This window comes from Ceratotherium simum, chromosome 11 (genome assembly GCF_057802395.1).
Source record: "Ceratotherium simum simum isolate JZ-2026a chromosome 11, ASM5780239v1, whole genome shotgun sequence".
NCBI lineage: Eukaryota > Metazoa > Chordata > Mammalia > Perissodactyla > Rhinocerotidae > Ceratotherium > Ceratotherium simum.
Window position 1 is genome coordinate 12,283,907 of NC_141910.1, and position 22,994 is coordinate 12,306,900.

The 22,994-nt window shown below is 54.6% G+C and overlaps 4 protein-coding genes across 11 annotated transcripts; 2 read left to right on the forward strand and 2 right to left on the reverse strand.

Annotated features, from left to right (window-relative positions):
- Positions 1-72: 72 nt before the first annotated feature.
- On the reverse strand, positions 73-3,163 carry HTRA2 (HtrA serine peptidase 2). Of its 4 annotated transcripts, none has more exons than XM_087436529.1 (8): positions 2,570-3,163; positions 2,260-2,464; positions 1,976-2,170; positions 1,646-1,732; positions 1,362-1,467; positions 1,170-1,239; positions 398-493; positions 73-290 (listed from the first exon to the last, which is right to left on the reverse strand). In XM_087436529.1, the coding sequence occupies exons 1-8, from the start codon at positions 3,073-3,075 to the stop codon at positions 125-127; spliced, it is 1,431 nt and encodes a 476-aa protein (XP_087292655.1). In that variant the 5' UTR covers positions 3,076-3,163; the 3' UTR covers positions 73-124. The 4 variants fall into 4 exon arrangements, with proteins under 4 accessions (XP_087292655.1, XP_004437233.1, XP_087292657.1 ...); XM_004437176.3 differs by having other exon boundaries at positions 1,700-1,732; positions 2,570-3,162; XM_087436531.1 differs by lacking the exon at positions 1,646-1,732.
- Positions 3,164-3,286: 123 nt separating this feature from the next.
- AUP1 (AUP1 lipid droplet regulating VLDL assembly factor) lies at positions 3,287-6,439 on the forward strand. Of its 5 annotated transcripts, XM_004437175.3 has the most exons (12): positions 3,405-3,507; positions 3,588-3,725; positions 3,805-3,955; positions 4,164-4,348; positions 4,609-4,681; positions 4,782-4,855; positions 5,098-5,164; positions 5,266-5,368; positions 5,500-5,619; positions 5,736-5,851; positions 6,038-6,156; positions 6,263-6,439. In XM_004437175.3, the coding sequence occupies exons 1-12, from the start codon at positions 3,458-3,460 to the stop codon at positions 6,297-6,299; spliced, it is 1,233 nt and encodes a 410-aa protein (XP_004437232.1). In that variant the 5' UTR covers positions 3,405-3,457; the 3' UTR covers positions 6,300-6,439. The 5 variants fall into 5 exon arrangements, with proteins under 5 accessions (XP_087292661.1, XP_087292659.1, XP_087292660.1 ...); XM_087436533.1 differs by lacking the exon at positions 6,263-6,439 and having other exon boundaries at positions 3,296-3,507; positions 5,976-6,120; XM_087436534.1 differs by lacking the exon at positions 5,500-5,619 and having other exon boundaries at positions 3,297-3,507.
- A 65-nt stretch (positions 6,440-6,504) lies between these two features.
- DQX1 (DEAQ-box RNA dependent ATPase 1) lies at positions 6,505-14,845 on the forward strand. The gene is made up of 11 exons (XM_087436541.1): positions 6,505-7,582; positions 7,839-8,032; positions 8,443-8,827; positions 9,417-9,650; positions 9,740-9,839; positions 9,944-10,102; positions 10,186-10,377; positions 12,289-12,408; positions 12,592-12,782; positions 13,109-13,299; positions 13,521-14,845. Exons 1-11 carry the CDS (start codon positions 7,346-7,348, stop codon positions 13,675-13,677), a joined length of 2,160 nt encoding a protein of 719 aa, XP_087292667.1. The 5' UTR covers positions 6,505-7,345; the 3' UTR covers positions 13,678-14,845.
- A 518-nt stretch (positions 14,846-15,363) lies between these two features.
- Positions 15,364-17,599, reverse strand: TLX2 (T cell leukemia homeobox 2). The gene is made up of 3 exons (XM_004437171.3): positions 16,660-17,599; positions 15,977-16,214; positions 15,364-15,873 (listed from the first exon to the last, which is right to left on the reverse strand). The coding sequence occupies exons 1-3, from the start codon at positions 17,057-17,059 to the stop codon at positions 15,657-15,659; spliced, it is 855 nt and encodes a 284-aa protein (XP_004437228.1). The 5' UTR covers positions 17,060-17,599; the 3' UTR covers positions 15,364-15,656.
- Between the last annotated feature and the right edge of the window lie 5,395 nt (positions 17,600-22,994).

The window sequence follows — 22,994 nt, forward strand, 5'->3', positions numbered from 1 at the left end:
CTGGTGTTTGGAGGGACCTGCCCCCCATTGGTTCATTTCCTCCTCTGTCCAGGTGCCCTCAGAGCCTAGGCCAGGAAAGCAAGGTGGAAATCAGCACAGGAGCCTCATACTCTTGCTGATCCATTCATTCTGTGACTTCAGGGGTCACATATAAGGTCAGTGTTTCCGGTCCCCGCCGGATCCGCACTGCCAGCTGGGATTGGGTTCGAACAGCTTCATAAATATCTTCAGCATTTTGTACCAGCTGCTCCCCAATAGCCAAGATCACATCACCTGGCCGTAGACCAGCCCTATGGTGAAAGACGGACAAAGAGAGAAAGGAGGGAGTAGCCAGCCCAGTTCAAAGGCACATGCACACCTCACCCATCCGCACCTCCCACTGCAGTCTCTCCCTCACCGGTGTGCAGGGGAGTCCAGGATGACTTTATGGATGAGCACACCATGCTGAACATCAGGAAAGCTTGGTTCTCGAAGCTGTAGCTCAGCAAGGATGCTGAAGGGACATAGATCACCTGGTTAACCACACCAAGGCACTCTCCCCATCTTGGATTCACCTCAAATCTCTCATCAACACACTGACAGCTGTATGGACAGGGCATGCACTGGGTACTCCAGATACAAAGGCAATTCACTTTCTGCTTCTGGCAGTTAGGAAACAGGACATGTATATAAAACATAATTAATTCCAAATGACACAGTGTTAAATCAATAGCACTAAGGTCAGTCTAGAATCCTAAGAGAAGCTTTAAGGAGGGAGTAGAACTTAAGCTGAGCCTAGAAAGATGGGTCTGACATTTAACTATAAAAACAAGAACAACATAAATAAAAACATGGGAGTAGGAAATCAGGTTGGCTGGAACAGAGTATATTCACGTAGGAAGGTTGAATTAGAGACAAATGGAAAATGGCCCCTAAACACCAGGTTAATGGATTGAAGGTCAAAGCAGTAATGAGATAAAATAAATCTGGTGGCAGGTGTGCAAAATGGAGTGGGATGAGAAAGTCAAGATGATGAGAGAGGACAGCTCTTCTGATAGCTCCACATGTGAGGCAACTCATCTTAGATAAAGATAAAATTGATAGAATAAAACAAAGCTCAACAGAAATGCCAGCTGCCTACCACCGAGTATACTGGTGGTCCTACATGTCACTACCCCTAAAGCTCATACCTGGGAGTCAGGGTCAGCATCATCACCCCAATGTAGCGGCGCTGGGACCCACTGATTCCAAGATGAGAATCTGTGATAGAGGGACAAATGAGCCCCACCCAGCTATATCCTTCCTTCCCTTCCCCATCCTCCCAATAAACCCTTCTCCAGTAAGGCCCAATGAATGCCCCTTCCCCCCTAAGCCAGACTCACTCTTCTTTTCTCCACGATGCAGAAACTCTCGAAGGCGATCAGAAGGGATGGCAAAGGAGATCCCAGCTGTGACCTTCATGGTATTCACCCCAATCACTTCCCCATCCTGCAGGGACAGAGCCCACTATTCCCTAACCCCAACAAACAGTAGGAGATGGGGGTACCTTAACAAGCGTAGCTGGGAGTGTTGGGGAATTGGGGAGATCAGGTTGGATTCTGGGAGAAAGCCTATAAGAGACTGCTCAGAAACTTGACCAAACATCATTGAATTAGGGAAAACCTACCATTCCACACTGACCTGGGGCAGGGATTCTTGGAAAGAAGGATATCCCACTCACCAGGTTAACCAGGGGACCTCCAGAGTTCCCAAACTGCAGGACAAGAAGAAAATATGGAAGAGATCCAGGGACTCTATGCCTGGGGGCATAATCAGGATGTCCGCACTTTCTCCAAATTCTCTCCTTTCCCAGCCCATAAATGAGTGGCCACATTTTTTTGCAGCCCAACCTCTGTGTATAGCCTTATCCACCATCAAACACAGTTGGTGCCTACACCACACAGTATCTCTCCTCTCCCCCAACCTAGTTTGTCATTTCTGTCACATCAGGACGCACATCAATGGCAGCATCAGTCTGGATGTATTCCACATTGGTTTGGGGGAGGCCCAGGTCTCTGGCTGGACGCTGAGCAGAGCTGACGATGCCAGATGTGATTGTGTTCTGCAGTGCAAAGGGACTTCCCATGGCAACAACAAACTCCCCTTGCCGGACATCAGCTGAGCGTCCCAGGGGCAGTGTAGGGAGAGGCTCCTAAGGGAGAGTGGGTACAAGAGAGCTGTCATCTGGAGATACGAGCAAATTCACAGCCCCAAACAGACCCGGCCTGGCCGGACGCCCACCTTAGTCTGAATCCTCAGCGTGGCAATGTCTGCGACGGGATCCACAGCTGTGACCACTGCCTCATACGTGTCGCCGCTAGGCAGCCTCACACGGACTCGGCGCCGATCAGCCACCACATGGGCGTTGGTAACGATGAGCCCGTCGGCAGCCACCACGAATCCGGAGCCATTCGAGATAGGGACTTCGCGGCCAGAGAAAGGGTGCCTGGGATGCGGGGAAAGCACGGATGTGAGGGGGCTCGGACCTCTCCTGCTCCCCCCGCCCTCTAGCCCGCGGCTTCCATGCCTCCTGGTCTACCCCCCCCATTACCGGCCCAAGATCTCGATATAAACCACGGCAGGTGCCGTCTTCTCCACCACGTCTGCGATGAAGTTGTACTGGCTCCGGGGAGAGGTGGGCGGCGAGCCGAGGACCGAGGCGAGGACGGCCGGAGGACCCCGACCCCCGCGCCACAACAACAACAGCACTGCCCCCCCGGCGCCCAGCGCCACCGCCAGCCACACGCGCAGACGGGTTCCAGGGGTCCCTGAGTCCTCCCGCGTCCGGGGGTCTGGGGTTCCCGCAGTCAGCTGTGCTCGGGAATCTGAAGTCCCCGATGTCAGACATGTCCGTTGTTCAGGGACCCCCACAGACAACCGGGCCCGGAGACTGGGGGTCCCATAAGTCACTCGGGCCCGAGGGTCAGGAGTACCTGACGTCAGCAGGGCCCGGAGGTCAGGGGTCAACGGGGGTCCCTTCCCCCAGCGAACCCCCCCCAAAGCCCGCCATCCCCGTAGGCTCCAGCCTGCACCCTGCCCCGCCCTCAGTGCAGCCATCAGCTCCGCCTCAGCTGCCTCCTCGCCCGCCCTACACGGAGGCGGCGCCCTGGACCCGAGCTGGCGGACAGCGGGACGCGGGGCACGCCGGTACCTGAAGTCCTCCAGAAGTGCACGCCGGGACCCAGGATTCCAGGAGGCCGGCTCCGCCCCCGCCCCGCGACTGTCGGGAATTGTAGTCCCCGCAGGACTCAAGTTCTGAGGTGGCCCGAGGGCCCGCGAGGCATGCTGGGACCGCTAGCCCTTCCGGGGCGCCTGAGGATTTCGGGTCCGGGCACCCTGGGACGATGCCCTAAGACTCCGCCTTCCCAGGAGCCCCTGCGGCGGGGCGTGAAGATGGCGGCGGCGGCGGAAGGGGCCCGACACCCCTAAAGTATTAGCGATGGAACCTCCCCCGGCGCCGGGGCCGGAGCGGCTCTTCGACTCGCACCGGTAAGAGTCCCGGCGGGAAGTGGCCGGCTCCCGCGTCCACTCGGCCTTCGGCGGCCAGTCACCCCGCTTCTCGCCCCTAGGCTCCCGGGTGACGGCTTCCTGCTCCTCGCGCTGCTGCTCTACGCTCCTGTCGGGTTCTGCCTCCTCGTCCTGCGCCTCTTTCTTGGCATCCACGTCTTCCTGGTCAGCTGCGCACTACCAGAGAGCGTCCTTCGCAGGTGCCGACCCAGGCGCTCGGGGAGGGTCAGGGCTGGGTCCGGCCCGAGGCTGTGCAGTCACCACTGCCTGTGTCCCTAGGTTCGTGGTGCGGACCATGTGTGCGGTGCTGGGGCTTGTGGCCCGGCAGGAGGACTCTGGACTCCGGGATCACCGCGTCAGGGTCCTCATTTCCAACCACGTGACACCTTTCGATCACAATATAGTCAATCTGCTCACCAGCTGTAGCACCGTGAGTGGGGGGCGAAGCCGAGAGCGCCACGGGGCGGTTCTCTGGGGCCCAGCTCTTGGCTCCTCTTTGCCCCTCTGCCCGCCCGGGTTTTCCTTGGGGACCACAAGCTACTGAGCCTTACTCCTAATCCCGCTTCTCTACCTCATATGTCAGTTTTTCTCACTTCCCAACATTCTTTTCTCTTTGCTCTCTCTTCTCCCGTTCCCAGCCTCTACTCAATAGTCCCCCCAGCTTTGTGTGCTGGTCTCGGGGGTTCATGGAGGTGGATGGGCAGGGGGAGTTGGTGGAGTCACTCAAGAGATTCTGTGCTTCCACGAGGCTTCCCCCCACCCCTCTGCTGCTGTTCCCCGAGGAAGAGGCTACCAATGGCCGGGAGGGGCTTCTGCGCTTCAGGTGGGTGAGCATAGGTAGCGGTGTCCAGCTGGGTGGTGGGTGGTCAGGCTTGGGGGCCCTTGGGTTTTAACAACCTTCTTCAGCCCTACCCACTCCATTCCTAGTTCATTTCCTTCCTGTCTTGTTTTAGTTCTTTACTCGGAAATTCTTTATTCTCCATTTATCTATTTGTACAGTTTGACAGTTCCTGTTTTAAGTCAGGTATGAACTGCTGCCTGGAGTGGCTGGAATGCCATCTTACCCTCTCTTCTCTCTTCTAGTTCCTGGCCATTTTCTATCCAGGATGTGGTACAACCTCTTACCCTGCGAGTCCAGAGACCCCTAGTCTCTGTGGTGAGTGCGTGTTGGACAGGGAATCTCTGGGTCTTGGAGCGGAAGTTTCCCACTCCTGGCCCTGGCTTTATGAAGACCTCACTTCATGCCCTCCCCTCAGACGGTGTCAGATGCTTCCTGGGTCTCAGAATTGCTGTGGTCGCTTTTCGTCCCTTTCACGGTGTATCAAGTAAGGTATTAACTGTCCTCACTTTATGGTGGCTGGGAGACACTCACCTCAAGGTCAAGGAAGTAGTTGCCTCTGCCCCATCCATTTGCAGATCTTTTAATATCAAGTTGCGCCATAGAAGCAATACAAAGTATTGACTATCTCCCCACTCGCACCACCACTTTTCCATGAAAAGTATCAAAGTGAGGAGAAGGTGACAGCCTCTACCCCGGGTGCCCCCAAGATGTTCCTGGATTGTTTTTTGCAGATGGCTCCGTCCTGTTCATCGCCAGCTGGGGGAGGGGAATGAGGAGTTTGCCCTCCGTGTACAACAGGTGGTAGGATACACAGGCGGGGTGGAGGTGGGGTCTTTCCTTAGGTGGTGAGGGAGGAAGGCTTGAAACCTTGACACTTCCAACCTTCCAATTCTCCCTAGCTGGTGGCCAAAGAATTGGGCCAGACAGGGACACGACTCACTCCAGCAGACAAAGCAGAGCATATGAAGCGACAAAGACACCCCAGATTGCGCCCCCAGTCAGGTGGGTGGTCTCTGTACACAAAGCTTTTTGGGTTTTTTTAGCTTACTGTGATTTCCCCCTATTCCTGTGCTAGTCAGCCTCTCCTTCCTCCTAGTTCTCCACTCACCATATTTCGGATTTCTTTTTTGCAGCCCAGCCTTCTTTCCCTCCCTCCCCTGGCCCTTCTCCTGATGTGCAGCTGGCAGCTCTGGCTCAGAGAGTCAAGGAGGTTTTACCCCATGTACCACTGGGTGTCATCCAGAGAGACCTGGGTATGGGAAAGGGTAGCCTCACACAAGAAGACAGGCACAGAAAGGAACAGTGGGTGGTGAGGGGAGAAGGTGAGCAGAGAAACAGACTCCCCTCTCCTCTCTTCCCTTCTCCCCAGCCAGGACTGGCTGTGTAGACTTGACTATCACTAATTTGCTTGAGGGAGCTGTAGCTTTCATGCCTGAAGACATTGCTGAAGAGACCCAGTCGCTTCCCACAGCCTCAGCCCCCAAGGTGAGACCCAGAAAATGGTCAGGTCCAAGACTTGGGGTGGGATGGAACAGTCTAAATACTCCCTAGCCCTGATGTCTCTTTTTCGATCCTGAGACCCTAGCACAGTGCCTCTCTTGTAAAGTAGGCATTCGATGCGTGTTTAATGATGATGACTTCGCAAGCCCTCTGACATTGTGATCACCTCAGTTCCCCAGCTCTGGCCTGGTGACCCCTCAGCCCACAGCCCTAACATTTGCCAAGTCCTCCTGGGCCCGGCAGGAGAGCCTACAGGAGCGCAAGCAGGCACTATATGAATACGCGAGAAGGTGAGGGGCTTAGAGGACAATGGGTAGTAAGGGGCAGGTCGGAGAAGGGAGCTAATTATGGGGCCAATATGGCAAAGTCCACACAATGTCTTCTTATGTCCTGTAGGCGATTCACAGAGAGACAGGCCCAGGAGGCTGACTGAGCACAAGATGGCACCCAGAGCCGCAGGACGGAGACTGGGGGCAGCCCTTACCCAACTCACGACAGGCCGGATGAGTGGGTGGTAAAAAGGGAGGGATGGGGCTCCCCCAGTATCACATTAAATTCAGGGTTTTCACTCAAGGTCTCTGTTGCCTCTCTGGGTGTCAAAATCCCCCTGAGCAAGTTCCTTTTCCATTGGTTGGTGGGGATGAGTTTGTGGGGGGGTGGTCTGAATGGAACTGTCTGAAATCACCTCCTCATGTCAAGAGATGAGTGATATTAAGGAACTGTAACTGAACTGAAGACTCAGGAACAACTGGACCCTAGCTTGGGTGTTGAGCCCTGATTTGTGAAGAAACAGCTGCAAAACTGCAAGTCCCAGGATGCTTTTCACTAACGAGCACAGTGCACAGGTGTCTGTAAAGTTCACACATGCTCAGTGTGGTGGTTGGAGCCTTTTTCCATAGGCTCCTGACTAGGTTAAATAAGGTGGAGCAAATGGCCCCACCCCAAAACCAGTCTTTAGGGTTCAGGGTTTGAGCCAAGCCCCAGGGTGGAGCCAGAATTTACCTTTGTACTTCATGCGGGTCAGGGTTGGTGGTAACTGGCTGGGTGGGTCTAGAACTGGCTGCCATCCTGACACGTCTCAGAGCTGCAAGCAGGTTTGAATCCAGGGTCCTTGTGGCCCTGTTCCCTGGTTCCTGCCCCCCTCCTCCTCTTATTCTTTAGCCTTTTCCCCTGGGGACCTCCCCACAGGGTACCAGGTCTCATATAATTCCTGCTGCCCTTGAGGACCCCTGTGGTAGTCACAGGATTTTTACTATCTGACTACAGGGTAATAGTTCACTTTTGATAGTCCCTTACTTGGAGACTCAAATCTCCACTATTTCCTGGCAGGCAAGAAATGTTGGGAAAGATGGACTCCAGTACATTATCACATGAGGGTACAGGTTAGGGATCAGGGCTGAGGTGGGAGGATGTGTTAGCCACCAAATATGAGGCCTTAATGACTGCCCTGCCTTCTGTAGGTCCTGCCAGTCAGCCACCATGGCCTCTCAGCTTCTTGGGCTGGCAGAAGAGTCTGGCCCAAGCCCTGGGGAGTCTGAACTGGCTGTGAACCCCTTTGATGGGCTCCCCTTCTCTTCCCGCTACTACGAGCTGCTTGAGCAGCGCCGAGCCTTGCCCATCTGGGCTGCTCGCTTTATCTTCTTGGAGCAATTGGACAGTAGCCCCAGTGGAGTGGTGCTGGTGTCTGGAGAGCCTGGCTCTGGCAAGAGCACCCAGGTCAGGGGAGATTCTGGGAGTGGACAAAGGGAGGGGCTAGGGAACTGGCCCTTCCCTGGACAAGGAGGGATTGGGCTACAAGGGATCATAGAGGAGGTGGGCAAAGGGAGACTGCTTAGGCTGGCCCAGGGTGGCTGGTAGAGGACCAGGGGACTCCCTAAATAAAGAGAGAGTAAACTGGCCATAGCTCCCCCAGCATTTCTAACTGAAGTCCTGCATCTCACTGACTGGTTGTCCTTCACTACCCCCACCCCAGATCCCTCAGTGGTGTGCAGAGTTTGCACTGGCCAGGGGGTTCCAGAAGGGCCGGGTAACTGTCACTCAGCCCTACCCTCTGGCAGCCGTGAGCCTGGCCCTGCGGGTTGCTGATGAGATGGACCTGACCCTGGGTCATGAGGTTGGATACAGCATCCCCCAGGAGGACTGCACTGGGCCCGACACCCTGCTCAGGTGGGGCCTCTTGCAGGCCTGACCCAAATCTAATTGCCCTCACCCGGTAGAAACAAGCCCAGTTCTCTCACATCTCACCATGCCCTCCCTCAGCCCAGCTCACCCTTTAAATCATGCATGATGCAACTGCTGAATTAAGCCCTTTAACCCCAACCAGGGACTCAGACATTCAGCCTCACCCTCATCATGAAAGTCTCGCTTTCCTAGCTGGAGTACAGCTTGAGAACAAAGTGTCATCTTTGTTTTGGGGGTTAGGGGTCACAGTAATGGGTCCACAGGCTCAGGAAGTCACAAGGTCTTTTTCTGCCCTTCACTATCAAAATCTAGGCCCCTTGGGGAGAAGTTTCCCCGGACTTCTGGGGCTGGTCAGCGTCCACACTGACTCCTCTGCCCACTGCCAATGTCAACAGGTTTTGCTGGGACAGGCTGCTTCTGCAGGAGGTGGCCTCGACCCGGGGCACTGGAGCCTGGGATGTGCTGGTGCTGGATGAGGCTCAGGAGCGGTCAGTGGCCTCAGATTTGCTCCAGGGGCTGCTGCGAGATGCCAAGCTGGGAAACCTTCCAGGGGACCCCAGAGTGGTTGTGGTTACTGACCCAGCCCTTGAACCTAAGCTCCAAGCCTTCTGGGGCAATACTCCTACTGTACATGTACCCAGAGGGCCTGGCGAGTGTCCCACTCCTGTCTACAGGGACTCTGTCCCCACTGACCGAGTAGAAGCTGCCTGCCAAGCTGTGCTTGAATTGTGTCAGCAGGAGGCTCCAGGAGATGTGCTTGTGTACCTGCCCAGTGAGGAGGTAAAAAAATGGGCTGCTGGGGCCGGCCCCGTGGCATAGCGGTTAAGTTCACGAGCTCCACTTCGGTGGCCCACGGGTCGCACATTCGGATCCCGGGTGCGCACCGATGCACCACTTGTCAAGCCGTGCTGCAGCAGCGTCCCATATAAAGTAGAGGAAGATGGGCACGGATGTTAGCCGAGGGCCAATCTTCCTCAGCAAAAAGAGGAGGACTGGCATTGGATGTTAGGCTAATCTTCCTCACAAAAAAAAGGGGGGGGCTGCAAAAGGAGGTACTCGTGTACCAGCTGCTTGGCCTGGGGGACGGGAGCAGTGCTTATTAAGAACGTTGGAGTTATAGTGTTTACTCTCTGTTGGGGTCCTGAGTAAAAACTCAAGGATTTCAGAGTAAAGAGGTCTACCACCCTCTTTTCAATTCCATCTAATACAGAGATTTGTGGTTCAGTGAATTCCTGAAATTATAACACCCCCACCATTATGAGTGTGTGCATTTTTTCAGAGTGAAAGGCCATAGCTTTCATCAATTTTTCAAAGGGGTCTGTGACCCAAAAAGGTGAGAACTGCCCTAATTCCCCACCCCTCTCCTCAGGAAATTTCCCTGTGCTGTGAATCCTTGTCCAGGGAGGAGGGGCCCTTGGCTCTCCAAGGGCCTCCACCATGGGTGCTGCCCCTTCACCCAGGCCATGGTCAAGGCGTTCAGGCTGTGTACAAGGACATTGATTCAGGTGCCCGAAAGGTCGTGGTCACTCACTGGCTGGCGGACTTCTCCTTCTCCCTCCCTTCCATCCGACATGTCATTGACTCAGGACTGGAGCTTCAAAGTGTGAGTGAGAGAGATGAGGGGACATGGGGGCTAAAGATGGAAATGGCCCGCTCTGATTTGTCTTGACTTTGGTTGGGGGGCGGTGACAGGTTTACAATCCTCAGATCCGAGCAGAATCCCAAGTGTTGAGGCCAATCAGCAGGTGTCAGGCAGAGGCAAGACGACTGCGGGCAAGAGGGGCCACACCAGGTAAGAGCCTTTGCCCTGCCTGAGATCAAACACGACAGAGGCACTAACCCACAAGCCCTGAGAAATCTACAGTGGTCTTCTTTCCCAGGTCTTTCTCCCCTCAGGGTCCTGCCTCTGCCTGTATCCTAAGTCTTTCCTAGAGCTAGAGGCTCCCCTACTGCCTCAACCCAGGGTGTGTGAGGAGAATCTGAGCCCCCTGCTATTACTACTAAAGAGGAGACAGATTGCAGCGCCAGGGGAGTGTCACTTCCTGGACCGGCCTGGTGAGCACCCCTCCTGCCCAAGTCCTGCTGTCTGACCGCCAGGCTCTGAGACCCCTGCCGTGTCAGCCCTGTTTCCTCACCAGCTCCAGAAGCACTGATGCAGGCCCTGGAAGACCTAGACTATCTGGCAGCCCTGGATGATGATGGGGACCTGTCAGACCTGGGAGTCATCCTGTCAGAGTTCCCCCTGAGCCCTGAGCTGGCCAAAGCCCTGCTGGCCTCGTGCGAGTTTGACTGTGTGGACGAGATGCTCACCCTCGCCGCCATGCTCACGGGTATAAATCACCTTTCTCTCTGGCTTTCACGGCCACTTCAGTCCTCCCCTTGGGTGTTTTGTTCTTAAGGCTGACCCTTGCCCTATGCTCCAGCCTCCACCCCTCACAGTGCCTAAAGAACCAGACTTGATCACTTAACCCTCTCATCTCTCTTTTCCCTCCTCTCTCTTTTCCCTCTGCTAGTTCTTGCCCCTCAACGTGCTTAAATCTCTCCTATCCTGTTATTACTAAAACTCCACACCCCTCTTCCTCTTCCTCGACCCTGTACTCTCCTTCAGCTCTACAGAATAACCTCGATCCTGTTCTATCTGGTGTATTCCTTGCCACTGCATTCCAGCTTCAGGCCCAACACAACACTGAAATGGCCTTCAGCTCACCAGTGACCTCCCAGAGACCTAATCCAGTGAACACTTGTGAGCCCTTATTCATGACCTTCTTTTTTTTTTTTTTTTTTTTTGTAAAGAGATCAGCCCTGTGCTAACATCCGCCAATCCTCCTCTCTTTTTGCTGAGGAAGACTGGTCCTGGGCTAACATCCGTGCCCATCTTCCTCCACTTTATATGGGACGCCGCCATAGCCTGGCTTGCCAAGCAGTGCGTCGGTGCGCATAGCCTGGCTTGCCAAGCAGTGCGTCTGTGCGCACCCAGGATCCGAACCAGCAAACCCCGGGCCGCCGCAGCAGAGTACGCGCACTTAACCACTTGCGCTACCGGGCCGGCCCCTTCATGGCCTTCTTTTGACATTTGAGAATGGCGACCACTCCCACCTTGAAACTGCCCCCTCTCTAAGCCTCTGTGACCCGCTCCTCATGGTTTCCATCCTACCTCTGTGGCCATTCCCTTAATCTCTTCCTTGGGCTCTTTGTCCTCTGCTCACCCACTGCAAGTTGGACTTTAGGGTTCTATCCTTGCCCCTTTTGTCTTCTCATTCCCTAAAATCTCTGAGCAAGTTCATCCACACCCATGCTCTGAAGTGCCACCTTTACACTTAAAATTTCCAAAACTTGTATCTCTCTGCCAATACTATTCTTCTGAATCTTAGATTTATATATTCGACTTTTGACAGACATTTCTACCAGAATAGTCCACAGTACCTCAGCCCAGAACTGGACTCAAGCACTTTCTTAAACTACTCCCTCACCACCACCACCACCACCACAAAATCATACCATCATCTCTGCGGCTCCACAACCATCATTCTAGACTAATCTTTCTCCAGGCTCTTTCATTTTTATCTCCTAAATGTTTTTTTTTTAATTCATCTGCTCTTCGCCATACTCACTGTCATTGCCAATGTTAGATCCTCATCACTGCTCAGCTGGATTCCTTCAGTAGCTTCCTAACTACTCCTGTGAACTTCTTCCAACACATGGACTCTCTTACTGAAAAACTCCTCTTCAACAGCTGTTCTTTACCTTCCAGACAGAATGTAAGCTCATTTGCACAGCACATCCAGCCTCTCACGACCTCGCCCATACCTACCTCTCCAGCTTTATCTCCTGCCACTCTGCCACACGTGCCATTCCCTCCACCCCTACCAGCTTCTTGCAGTTCTCCAAACATGCCAGGCTACTAACTTCTGTACCTTGCTGTTCCCACAGTCTAGAATACTCTCTCTGCCCCTTCTCCACCGAGCTAATTCCTACTCAAACTTCAACTGTTGGCCCACACACCGATTGTGCTCATCAAGTTTGCTTACTCGTTGGTCTCTCCCACCAGACTCTAAGCTCCTTGAGGGCACAGACTGTCTTTCATTTATTTATCTCCAATGTCTTTTAAAGTGCATAGCACCTAGAAGTTATCAGTGTCTTTTGAATAAAGCTCCCAAAGTGACACTTCTACCTTTACAGTTCCACCTGTACTGCTCTCCTTTCTCCTTCCCCGAAACAACCTTCCTCTTTTCTGCCTCCAGCTGCCCCTGGGTTTACCCATCCTCCACTCTGTGCAGAAGAAGCTGCCTTGCGTCGGGCCCTGGAACACGCAGATGGTGATCACAGCTCTCTGATCCAGGTGTATGAAGCCTTTATACAGAGTGAGTGGCCCACCCTGCATCCTCTTATAGAATCCCAAGTTTTCTCAAGCAGGGAAGTGGTGTGCAACCAGCTGACAGACTTCTATGCCCAGGAAGAGGAGGCCTTTGGCCAAGGATTGAGTTCTTTAGGTGATCTCAAGGACTTCAGTTGTAGCTGAAGTTTCTTCTCCTTTCCTCTCCTAGGTGGAGCAGACAAGGCTTGGTGCCAGGCTCGGGGTCTAAACTGGGCAGCATTGTGCCAAGCCCGTAAACTTCGAGGAGAACTCCTAGAACTCATGCAACAAATTGAACTTCCCTTGTCCCAACCAGCGTTTGGCTCTGAGCAGAATCGCAGAGACCTTCAGAAAGCACTGGTGTCAGGATACTTCCTTAAGGTTAGGGGAGAGTTGGGGTGAGGGTCATAAATGGAGCAGAAGGCAGAAGGACCAAAGATTGGTATGCCACCTCTGAAACTGGGGTCCAGTTGTCCATTCAAAGGATTCTTGAGGATCAGGAGAAACTTTTCCTTTGAGGCTTTACAGCACAAGCGGCTGTGGAAAATGCCATATGGTGTGGGAGGGACTATAACACCTAGAGATGACGCCTTACTTTTAATACTCTCACCACCCTTACTAATTCTTTCTCAGCCCCCTTTTCTTTTCTTCTACTGTCTGGTTCTTCTCTCTCACTTATTCCTTTAATATCTTTGCCTTTCAATGAGGTGGCCCGAGACACAGATGGGACTGGAAATTACCTGCTCCTAACCCATAAACATGTGGCCCAGCTCTCCCCATATTGCTGCTACCGAAGCCGCCGGGCTCCAGCCAGACCCCCACCATGGGTGCTTTACCACAGTTTCTCCATTTCCAAAGACAACTGCCTTTCCATTGTTTCTGAGATTCAGCCACAGATGTGAGTTCCCTGACACCCCTCCTACACTGCCCATGCCTCTTCCTGGGGCCAAAATTATGGCTGGGGAGTTAGAGAACCCTAAGAAGAGGAAAGGATCATAGTGATTTGTAGTAACATATGATTTGAGGAGACAGGGTTTGTGGAAGGGGTAGTGAGAAGTTTAAGAAGCTGCCTTGTAAGAGAGGATACAGAAATCATCTAATTATGACTCTTTCTGTCAGGCTGGTGGAATTGGCCCCTCCATACTTCCTGAGTAACTTGCCCCCAAGTGAAAGCAGAGACCTCCTGAACCAGCTGAGGGAAGAAATGGCAGATTCTTCAACAGGGAGTGAATCCTCCTCCACCCAAGAGCTTGGAGATGCCTGTGTCCTGCAGTGACCTGCCTAAGGAATGGAGCTGAGCCCATCTCATCACATTAGATCCTCCCCCAGGCTAGCCAAGACAGCCAGCCAGATTTAGAAGCCCAAAGTTTAGGGTCAGATGTAAATCCTGGAATCTGAGTCTCAAGAAATGATGGGCTGGGAGTGGAAGGAATCGGGTAAGCCATAGTCCACATAGGGTAGGACCCTTTCTTTGGCTTTTTTCTATTTATTGGAGAGGCACTGACATACCCCTAAGTTATGCCAAACCCATCCTTGTGCTCCCCTTTGGTCTATAAAAGTTCTTTTTCTATGGTGCCAAATTTGAGTTTGGTTCTGCAACAGCACATACAACATCCATGAGTTAGAGATGACAATATCAAAGACTCAGGGCCAACTCCTCCAGAGATACCCTCTTGCCTGGTTCCTACCCCTGGTCAAGCCTTTATGCTATGACCAACCTAGCTGTCACTAACACAGAACACGAGTAGTTTGGCTACAACTGGCCTCTGACCCTGCATAAAATTCACTTCCTTCTATCACACTGCTCCTGCCTCCAGGGGAAGAATAATGAGGGTGCTATAGGAATCAGACAAAATCTTCCCTTTCGTCCTCATACAACTTAAATCCTGCTCCTTCTTAAACCTCAAGGCTATTGCAACCATCCCCAAACTCTCAATTTCCCATCAACAAGCTTCCCAGCAGCCCCTGGCCCACCCACAAGCTAAAGTCTTTCTAACAACTTCAGGGACACCATGCTTTCCTTTCTTTTCAGTTGGGGACACCTTTCCCTTTTCTCCCCTTGGACTATTAACTTTGCTATCCTCCATCATCTTGCACATTGTAAATGTCTTTGTAGAATTTGGTGGAAAGATTTAATCCTTAGAATTCTGCTTTTCTCCTCAGTTTCCTCCCTGGAGGATTCTGTTCTCATCATTCCATCTATCTTCACCTCTATGTAGATGCCAATGACCTCCCACAAAGGCACTTTTCCAGAATTTATTCTCTCTAGGTCTAGCATTTAGTTTTTCCTGCAGAGTTAATCTTGTTCCTATCTTCTCAATTGTCCTTCATCATCCACCACACCATTGATTTCCTGATCCTCTACATTTCCAACCTTGGGATTATCTTTGATTCTTCTTCGGTCTGTCACTTCCTAATTATTTGCCAAATTCTGCTCACCCTAACTCCACTGGGCCCATTAACTTTGCCCACTGCTTCCCACTCTCCCCTCTCCGTCCCCGTGGGACACCACAGCCAGATTAGTGTTCCTGGATTTTCTCTTTCATCCGGCATATAGACATGCGTCTCGCCTGCCACCCAGGCACGTTGTGAGCCTCAAGTGGTAGGACGCAGTCAGCAGGTTGAACACACACGGATAACATGACGCTCAAAGTCAGGAAGGAATCCTTAGCGATTATTTTACAGTTGAAGGATGAGATGCCCAGGGTGGATAACCCTCTGGTTCCTGTCACAGTCAGTTAGACCCTCGCTCTCCAGCACCTTCTCCATTACTCCGCTGTCGCTGATACCTTCCTTCCTCCACACCTTTGGTGCAGACCCAGCCAGCACGGGCTGCTGCAGCCCCATCTGCCAGCACCGCTTTTAACCTGCTCCAGCCCCCCCGAACCCCAGCTCCGACCCAACCACCGACGAATCCGGAGTCCCTCAGGAGAGCAGCTCCCATTGGCCAGCCCGCCCCCTCCCCGCACCTCATTGGCTGCCATAGTATAGGTCCCGCCCTCTTGGCGCCCCAGGTTCCAGCCGCGGTGCAACAGTCTAAGTGAAAAATGGCGGGAAAGGCTGCATCTAAGCGCGCTGGGCAACTGCGCAATGCTGGCCTGGGATCCCAAGGTGGCGGAGGAGCCCTCGACGGTAGCCTGAGGGCCGGCTCCTTCTCACACGCTCCGCTGCCACGGGACCACGGCTTGGGCAGCCGGGCGCTCACGCGGCGCCTCGGTTCGGAAAAGAGCCCTCGGCTGGTCGGGCAGGCGTCGCTCACACCACCGAGGCGAGCCCGGACACGGAAGCCACCTTGTTGTCCTCGGCCCAGGGCTGCAGGTTCTGCAGCGCGAAGAGCGACGAGTTGTGCAGGCAGAGCGGGTCCGGGGGCAGCGGCGGCCGCAGCGGCCGCGGGAGCGCGTCCTGCTGCAGGTGCAGGAGCAGCCGGCCAGCGCGGTGCCGCTCCGCCTCGCGCTCCTCCGCCGTCTGGCGCCTGGGCGGGCAGGGATGCGGGGTCAGCGAGGCTGCCCTCGACCGCCCCGCGCCTCACCGCCACCTGACTCCGCCCGCGGCCCCTCGCCCGCCCCGCGCCTCACCGCCACTTGGTGCGCCGGTTCTGGAACCAGGTCTTGACCTGAGCGTCTGTCATGCGCAGGGCCTTGGCGAGCGCCGCCCTCTCGGCCGAGGCCAGGTACTTCTGGCGCAGGAAGCGCCGCTCCAGCTCCAGCACCTGCGAGCGGGAGAAGGACGTGCGCGGCTTCTTCCGCTTCGGCGGGGTCCGGTTTTGGTAGGGGTGGCCTATGCGGCGCGTCCCGGAGAAGGGCGAGAGCGCGGCTACAGGGAGGAAGAAAGAGCAAGGCAGGGTTTAGGGGGCGGCCCGTGGTGACACTGAGAAGAGAGCTCGGCTGCCCAGGCCGCGGAGCGCCGGCGCCCGGTCCTTACCGGTGCCCCCAGCTCGGCCCCGCATCAGTAGAGGCCTCTAGACGAGAAAGGGCCCCGGAAGACACGGCCCTCCCCCTGAGTGAGGGAGAGACGTCCCTGTAACTTCACCTGGCCCTCCCCGCGTTGTGGACAGTGGACTGCAGAGGAGGACGCGGGCATCGACGGCAGCTCCCTCCCCATCGCCTCTCAGCAGCGGGACCAAGAGAGACAAGTTAGGGGAGGATCCCCTGGGATGATGGGGGGTATGAAAGGGGACCTTGAGTTGGAGCAGAAGGATCAAAGATGAGGAAACCGGGTCAGTGTGCGGCATGATGCTGGAGGGGTCGGGTAACCTCACCCGTGAGCCGGTCCTTGGCAAAGCGGCGGCCGCTGTCCATCCAAGGGAAGGTGAGTCCCGCTAGGCCCCCGGCGCCGCCCAAGCCCGAGGGTCCAGGCACCGCAGGCGCGCCTCCCGCGGGCGGCGGCACTGGCAGCGGGCGGTGCGCCGGCACGCGGATCACGCCGCCCGGGCCCACGCCGGAGCTGCCGGGGAGCGGGGCCAGCGAGCCCGCGGGGCTGTAGCTTGAGGCTCCGTGAAATCCACCCGAGAACGCCGCACTCTCCCCATGGCCCTGGCCGGGGCGACCCGGGCCTAGGCCGCTCCCGAGGGGTTCCGGGCAGCTCAGGATCTGATCGATGCCGAAGCTGATTGGCTCGTGGTGCGGGAGGTTGTGCGAGGCCAGCACTGCCGGCTCCATGGGTCCGGGTCAGGGAGGACCGCAGGAGGTTCGGCTGTTGGGGAGGGCGCCCCAGGCAGCTCTGGGAGCCCAGCAGCGGAGCGCTCGGGGCGGCGGCCTCAGGGGCCCGCGGGGCTGGCCACGGCGGTGCATCGGGGCCCCCGGGACGGCTTCATCCCTGTGCACCGGGAGTAGCCGCGCTCGTGCCGGCCTCTGCCGCGCGTCGGTACAGGGACTTGCATCCCGGGGGAGCGCGACCGGCCGGGGCCCCAGGAGCGCCCTTGCTGGCTCTGAAGCGCAGATGGACGCTGGGCTGCCTGGGCCTCTGCCCGAGTCCCGGGTGGAGAGGGTTGGCCGGCTCCGGCTAGGGCAGTGACTGACAGATCAGCCTCGGTGGGCAGTGGGGGCTGGGGGTAGGGCAGGGGCGGGGCCGGGCCCGTTAAAGGGGAAGAGACGCCTGTTTGCGCCAAGCGCGGGGAAGACTGGCCAGGGGGGATGGTGGGGGTTGGGGGGGAGGTGGCGAGGGTGTTAGGAATCAGGCTTGGCACGGGAGGGGCCAGAGCCCAGGCCACTGCGTGCTGAGTCAGCCGAGATAAGCAAGGCAACTCCATCCTCGCCAGCCTCCGCCTTTGGGCTTCCTCGGCCCCACCGGCTTCCTCGCAGGTGCCTCCTCCCACAGCCCCCACTCTTCGCCTCCCGATGGGTCCTGTCTGCCGACTCTCGGATTCGTTGTGGCCCCCGCCTAAGTGCCCTCGAAGACCAAATCTCGTTGTGGCTTCCTGGCTGCGAGGGGAAGCGGTTGGGGAACGGCGCGCCGGCGGACTGAAGGCCCGGGAAGAGGACAGGTGTGGGAAGGGGGTGGCAGGGAGCGTCCGGTGGGCTAGGGCGGGGAACAACCACTCTGGGCCCGTGATCCTGGTGCACCCCCCGGCCTCTCCTATAGGGCCCCTAGCTCCTTCCAGTAGCGCCAGTAATCGGTGCCCTGTGTTTCTTAGAATTTCGATTTTTCTGAAATCGGTGTAAAGCGGACCCGTGGCTCAACCCGGGCCAACCCAGGCCGATGGGAGCTTGGGGCTGGCGTTCTGCCCCCGACAGGGGACCACCAACGCGGGATTCTGCCCCTTCACTCTGCGCCTAGGAAGTCTGTTCTCACACACACCCCCCCCCCATCAAAGGCAGGAGGACGAAATCGCCACAGGCGACTCGTGGGACCTCACTGAAGCCTTCGGAGGATCTCAGCCGCCTCATTTCCCATAGACGCCTCACCCCACCCAAGCCCCAGAAACTGTGCCTGGAGCGTGTCAGAGAAGTGAGGTGGGGAAAGACCAAAGCCGGCTCGGTGACCTTGTGACCTCTGGCTGCCGACCCAGAATCTGGAAGTGTGTGAACTCTGCGTCCTTCCCCGGAATGGGACCCCCGGCCGGGCGGGCCCCTGCGCCTTAGACCCGCCCCCGCCGCCGCCCGGCCCGGTGCAGGCCGCCATAATCGGGTTAGCTGGGTCGGAATTACATTACCTTCCCCGGCCCGCCCCAGCCCGGGGGGGCCCTGGCGCCTCCGAGCCGGTGAGACTGGGTGCAAGGAGGAGGATGTTCCTACCACCCAGCGGCGGGTGGGCACCGATGAGCAGCTCGGCCTGCCTCAGACACGTGGTGGCCAAAGGACCCCGCCCCGCTGTGCCAGCCCTAGCCCCTCACCCCAGCCCACTCCGGAGCTCAGCTCCAGGCTGCCGGTTACCCTTGTGAGCCGAAACGCCTTGTAAGTCTAGTAGATGGGTCTCCCTGGGAGCACGGGTCTTCCAGTTGATTTTCCAGGATCTCCTGGGAAAGACTCTGCCCCTCTGTTCTTCCCAGCAGATGGGCTGGCAGCCTGGTGCCTGGGGCAGGGTGAGAGGTCTTTTCTCTCCAGGGAACCAGGAATGATATTTGGGCATCTGGGCAGGAAGATAAGAGAAAAGAGAGTGGGCTTTCTCCCCAGTCAAAGCCACCAGCCCCTCAGTGTTCTCAGAAGCCTCAGTCTGAAGGGGGTGAACCATGGGCGAGGGAGGCAGTGGGCATTAATAACATGTGACATCCTCCCCCAACCCTGTCCACCTCCATCATCCAATTTCTCCAGCCCTTCCCCCATCCTGCCAACAGCCCCTTCTGAAAGAGGGGGATGGGGGGGCTCCTGCCAATTTGGCAGCTATGTTTTTATCTTGGTGAAGAAGACAGACATTATCACCTCCCCTAGCCCTTCACAGAAGCCCAAGCACCCTTTCTCAGCAGTAGAGAGGTGGGGCTACTGGGGAGCATGAAGCCTCTGCTGCTCAGGCAAAACCTTCAGAGAGGGCATGGGCTGGATCGCCTGGACAAGAACAGAGAGCCTAGAGAGACAGCAAAGTAAATAAAGCCTCTGAAGGGGACTAGCCTGCAGGTTAGGAGTTTGCCAGTCCCTTTCCCCACTCTAGGGGGTGGGCCTCTGAGGAGAGGGTGTGCACTAGTGTGTTGCTAACCAAGCTGAATAAATCCTTCTGGAATGAATTAATGAGTGAATCAACGAAGGAGAAAAAAGCAGCAGCATGCAGACCCGTCTTCGTGCTTACTTTTCATCCTGCCTTTTTGAGGTCAGCACAGATGGCGCTGCCATGCAGAGACTGACCAACTGACCCTTTGAGGAGGATGCTCACAAACCCACTAGTACCTACAAATCTTCTGGGGAGTTAAAAAAAAATAAAAGATTTCAGTGCCCCACTTCAAGAACAAAGAGTATCCAGTTTTGTCAGCCACAGTCCTAGGAATTTCTCTGCTTGCCTCTACCTTTCTGATCCCAATTCTCAGAAAAGGGTGGTTCCTGCTGGTTTATGTCTAAGATGGAGGCCCTGGGGTCAGCACCCCACCTCCCCCATCTCACCATATCCTACGTGCATGTGGCCCCTCAACCCTTCATGTTTTCAGGCCTTCAAGCCTGCAGCTTTACAGGAAGAGTCATATTCTCAGCCTGTGCTCTTGTACCTTCCCTTCCTTCCTGCTGTTGGTGCAGTGTCCTTCCCTCAAGGTAGTCCCCACTCCTGTATCATCATTTCTCTCATCAACTTAGTCCTTCCAACCCCCAACTGTCTAAGGTCTCTACTGTCTGGACAAAATCTTTGCCTGATTCTTCAAGAAAAATTATGTTTTTCTTTTCTCTTGTACTGCCCACACCCACTGCCTCCATTTCCTCATCATTTATTCTTTTAACCCACTGCAGTCTGATTTCACTACACTACACTGACCCTTTCTGAGAGACTTCCAGTGTCCATTATCCAGGACTTCTGTGACATGTTTTACTTTGTTGATCACCAACTATTTCTTAAAATGTTCTTTTTTTTGGTTTCTGTAATATTGTCTTATTCTACATCTTGGACTTTTGTAGTCACTGCTTATGTTTTTCCTCCACTGACTTTGCTTCTTCCACTGAAGACTGAGTATTCTTTTTTGTGTGTGTGAGGAAGATTAGCCCTGACCTAACATCCGTTGCCAATCCTCCTCTTTTTGCTGAGGAAGATTGGACCTGGGATAATATCTGTGCCTATCTTCCACTATATGGGACGCCACAGCATGGCTTGACAAGCAGTGCATTGGTCAGTGCCTGGGATCCGAACCTGTGAACCATGGGCTGCCAAAGTGGAGTGTGCGAACTTAACCACTGCACCACCCGAGCCGGCCCCAGACTGAGCATTCTTCAGAGCTCAGACTTCAGCTTTATCTCTCTCTACATCTGCTCAGGTTTCATCCATTCCAATAGTCCCATCTATTACATCTAACCAGAAAACTCTGAGGCCTCCTTCCCTAGTTGTGACACTTGTGCTCCAGCCCCTCTGTTCTAGCCTTCTGGGCAGCTCCCCCTGCCTTTGCTGCAGCCACCTTAAGTCCAACAGGCTGGAGGACATGCTCCCCTCCCAAGCTCCTCATTCACTTCCTCCTATCATGCTTTCCTTTGAAATGTTTCATATACAGCTCTTCCTTTCCATTTCCACTGACAAAACCCTAATTTAGGCTGTCATCACCACCACTTACATTCATTCATTCATTTGTTCATCCAGAAAATGTTGATTGAACACGTATTATGCACCTGGCACTGGAGATATAGCTGTAGACACAACAGAAAAAAAAATTCTGGCCACTAAGAAGCTTTCATTCTAGTGGAAGAAGCAGGTGAAAAGCAAGAAAAATATATATTAAATGCTAAGAAGAAAAATAAAGCAAAGGAGGAGAAGAAGTGAAAGGATGGTGGGGGGTATGATTTTTACCTAGAGTGATCACAGAAGGCCTCATGGAGTAAAGACCTGAAGGAAGAAAGGATCCATTTGGATATCTGAACATTTCAAGTTAGGGACACGTTGAGAGTATATCCTGGTGTATCTGTGGACCAAACAATGAGGGATCCCATGTAACTGGGGAGACTGAATGACTGTGAGAGACCATGCAAGGCCTTGAAGACCATTGTAAGGACTTTGGCTTTTATTCTAATTGAAAAGGGAAGTTATTGGAAGGTTTTAAACAGAAAAGTAAGACACTTAATCTTTTAATTTTATTTTAACAGCCTTCTTAAGGTGAAAGTGACATACAATAAACTGCATATATTTAAAGTGTATAATTTTATAAGTTTTGACATATGTATAGACACATGAAATCCCACAATCAAGATAATAAACTTATCCATTAACTCAAAAAACTTTCCTTGTATCCTTTTTCATTCACGTTTTGTTGAGAATAGGCTATGTTGGGACTAGGCTCAAAACAAGCAAAGGTGAAAGCATGGAAAGCAGGCAAGAAGCCACTGCAATTACCCAGAGGAGAGATGCTGGCATCTTGGACCAGAGAGGAAAGCAGTGGCTGTAGTGAGAAGCAGTTGATTAAAAATTCACTAGTCTCATAACCTCTTGCTGTTTATCTACTCCAATTCACTCTGAAGATAAAAGAACAAAAATGTTTCTTTCACAGGGTAACTCTCTCCCTTCAAAAAAGTCTGCTAGCTCCCTATTGCCCTCAGGCTCAAGTCCCAACTCCATAAAGCCCTGCTGCTTCTATCACTACTCTCAAATCCGCACCTTGGCCTCCTTCCTGTCCCTCCTCGGCCATTCCCCTCCACTCTGCCTTTCTTTTCTATTTCCACCACATTTCTTACCCCCGCCCCCCAATCCCTAAATTGTGCCCACACAAAGTCCCACTTCCTCCAAAAAGCTTTTCAGGGTCTCCACTGGGATCTCTCCCTTCTCGTCTCCAATTGCACTTGATGTTAATACTTCACAGTAAACTTATCCTTGTTTTTTAATTCCACTCTAAGTACCTAGGGACTGCGGTGTACTAGACCTAGGGCCCCTGTGTCCTCTCCAAGTTCGGGGCTGGGCCTATGCTACTGCAGGCGCTCGCTACCTCAGCGTGTCTGTGTGCGGTAGTGTCCTAGCCGTCCTCCCCTCCTCCTTCGGCATCTGCTCTGCATTAGTCTGTCCCAGGCCTCCGCAGGCGCCGATGATTGAATCATCATCATTAACCAGGGCCTGCCCCCCCATCCCCGGCGGCAGGGGGAGGATGGGGGGGGAGGATAAGATCACTACCAAGTCCCTGGGGGTCCCTCCCTCCCCGCCATCCTCTCCGAGACTCCGCAAAGCCCCGAGAAACTCCCGCTGTGGAGCCGGGAGAAGGCCCGCCATCCGGATGAAGCTCCGTAACGCAGACGCGTCAGCCGACGAAGGAGACATTACGAGGACAGGGCCCCAGAGCAGCTTCTTTAGCGGGGTCGTCGTCACAGGAGATCGACGACCCTGAGCGGCGGCGGGCGGAGACCCCGGGCCTTTTGGGGTAGAAGCGGGCAGTCTTTCGCAGGCTCCAAAAGTTAGTCCCGAGGTCGGGTAGGGACTATTATGACTATTACTACGGGAAGTCAAAGAGATAGCGCCCCTCCCCACGCCCCCCCACTCCCTAATTACGGATTGAGG

Bases quoted from the DNA above. Each gene is read 5' to 3' on its own strand.
- HTRA2 (XM_087436529.1), bottom strand. From the start codon at position 3,075: ATGGCTGCACTGAGGGCGGGGCAGGGTGCAGGCTGGAGCCTACGGGGA. The intron at 2,465-2,569 runs GTAATGGGGGGG...CCCGCATCCCAG, and splicing joins TATATCGAGATCTTGGGCCG to GCACCCTTTCTCTGGCCGCG. The intron at 1,468-1,645 runs GTAGGTTTTCCC...CTGTCCCTGCAG, and splicing joins CCCCAGGTCAGTGTGGAATG to GATGGGGAAGTGATTGGGGT.
- AUP1 (XM_004437175.3), top strand. From the start codon at position 3,458: ATGGAACCTCCCCCGGCGCCGGGGCCGGAGCGGCTCTTCGACTCGCAC. The intron at 4,349-4,608 runs GTGGGTGAGCAT...TCTCTCTTCTAG, and splicing joins GAGGGGCTTCTGCGCTTCAG to TTCCTGGCCATTTTCTATCC. The intron at 6,157-6,262 runs GTGAGGGGCTTA...TATGTCCTGTAG, and splicing joins CTATATGAATACGCGAGAAG to GCGATTCACAGAGAGACAGG.
- DQX1 (XM_087436541.1), top strand. From the start codon at position 7,346: ATGGCCTCTCAGCTTCTTGGGCTGGCAGAAGAGTCTGGCCCAAGCCCT. The intron at 10,103-10,185 runs GTGAGCACCCCT...TTTCCTCACCAG, and splicing joins TCACTTCCTGGACCGGCCTG to CTCCAGAAGCACTGATGCAG. The intron at 12,409-12,591 runs GTGAGTGGCCCA...TTCCTCTCCTAG, and splicing joins GTATGAAGCCTTTATACAGA to GTGGAGCAGACAAGGCTTGG.
- TLX2 (XM_004437171.3), bottom strand. From the start codon at position 17,059: ATGGAGCCGGCAGTGCTGGCCTCGCACAACCTCCCGCACCACGAGCCA. The intron at 16,215-16,659 runs GTGAGGTTACCC...TCCTCCCTGTAG, and splicing joins TGCCAAGGACCGGCTCACGG to CCGCGCTCTCGCCCTTCTCC. The intron at 15,874-15,976 runs GTGAGGCGCGGG...CTGCCCGCCCAG, and splicing joins AACCGGCGCACCAAGTGGCG to GCGCCAGACGGCGGAGGAGC.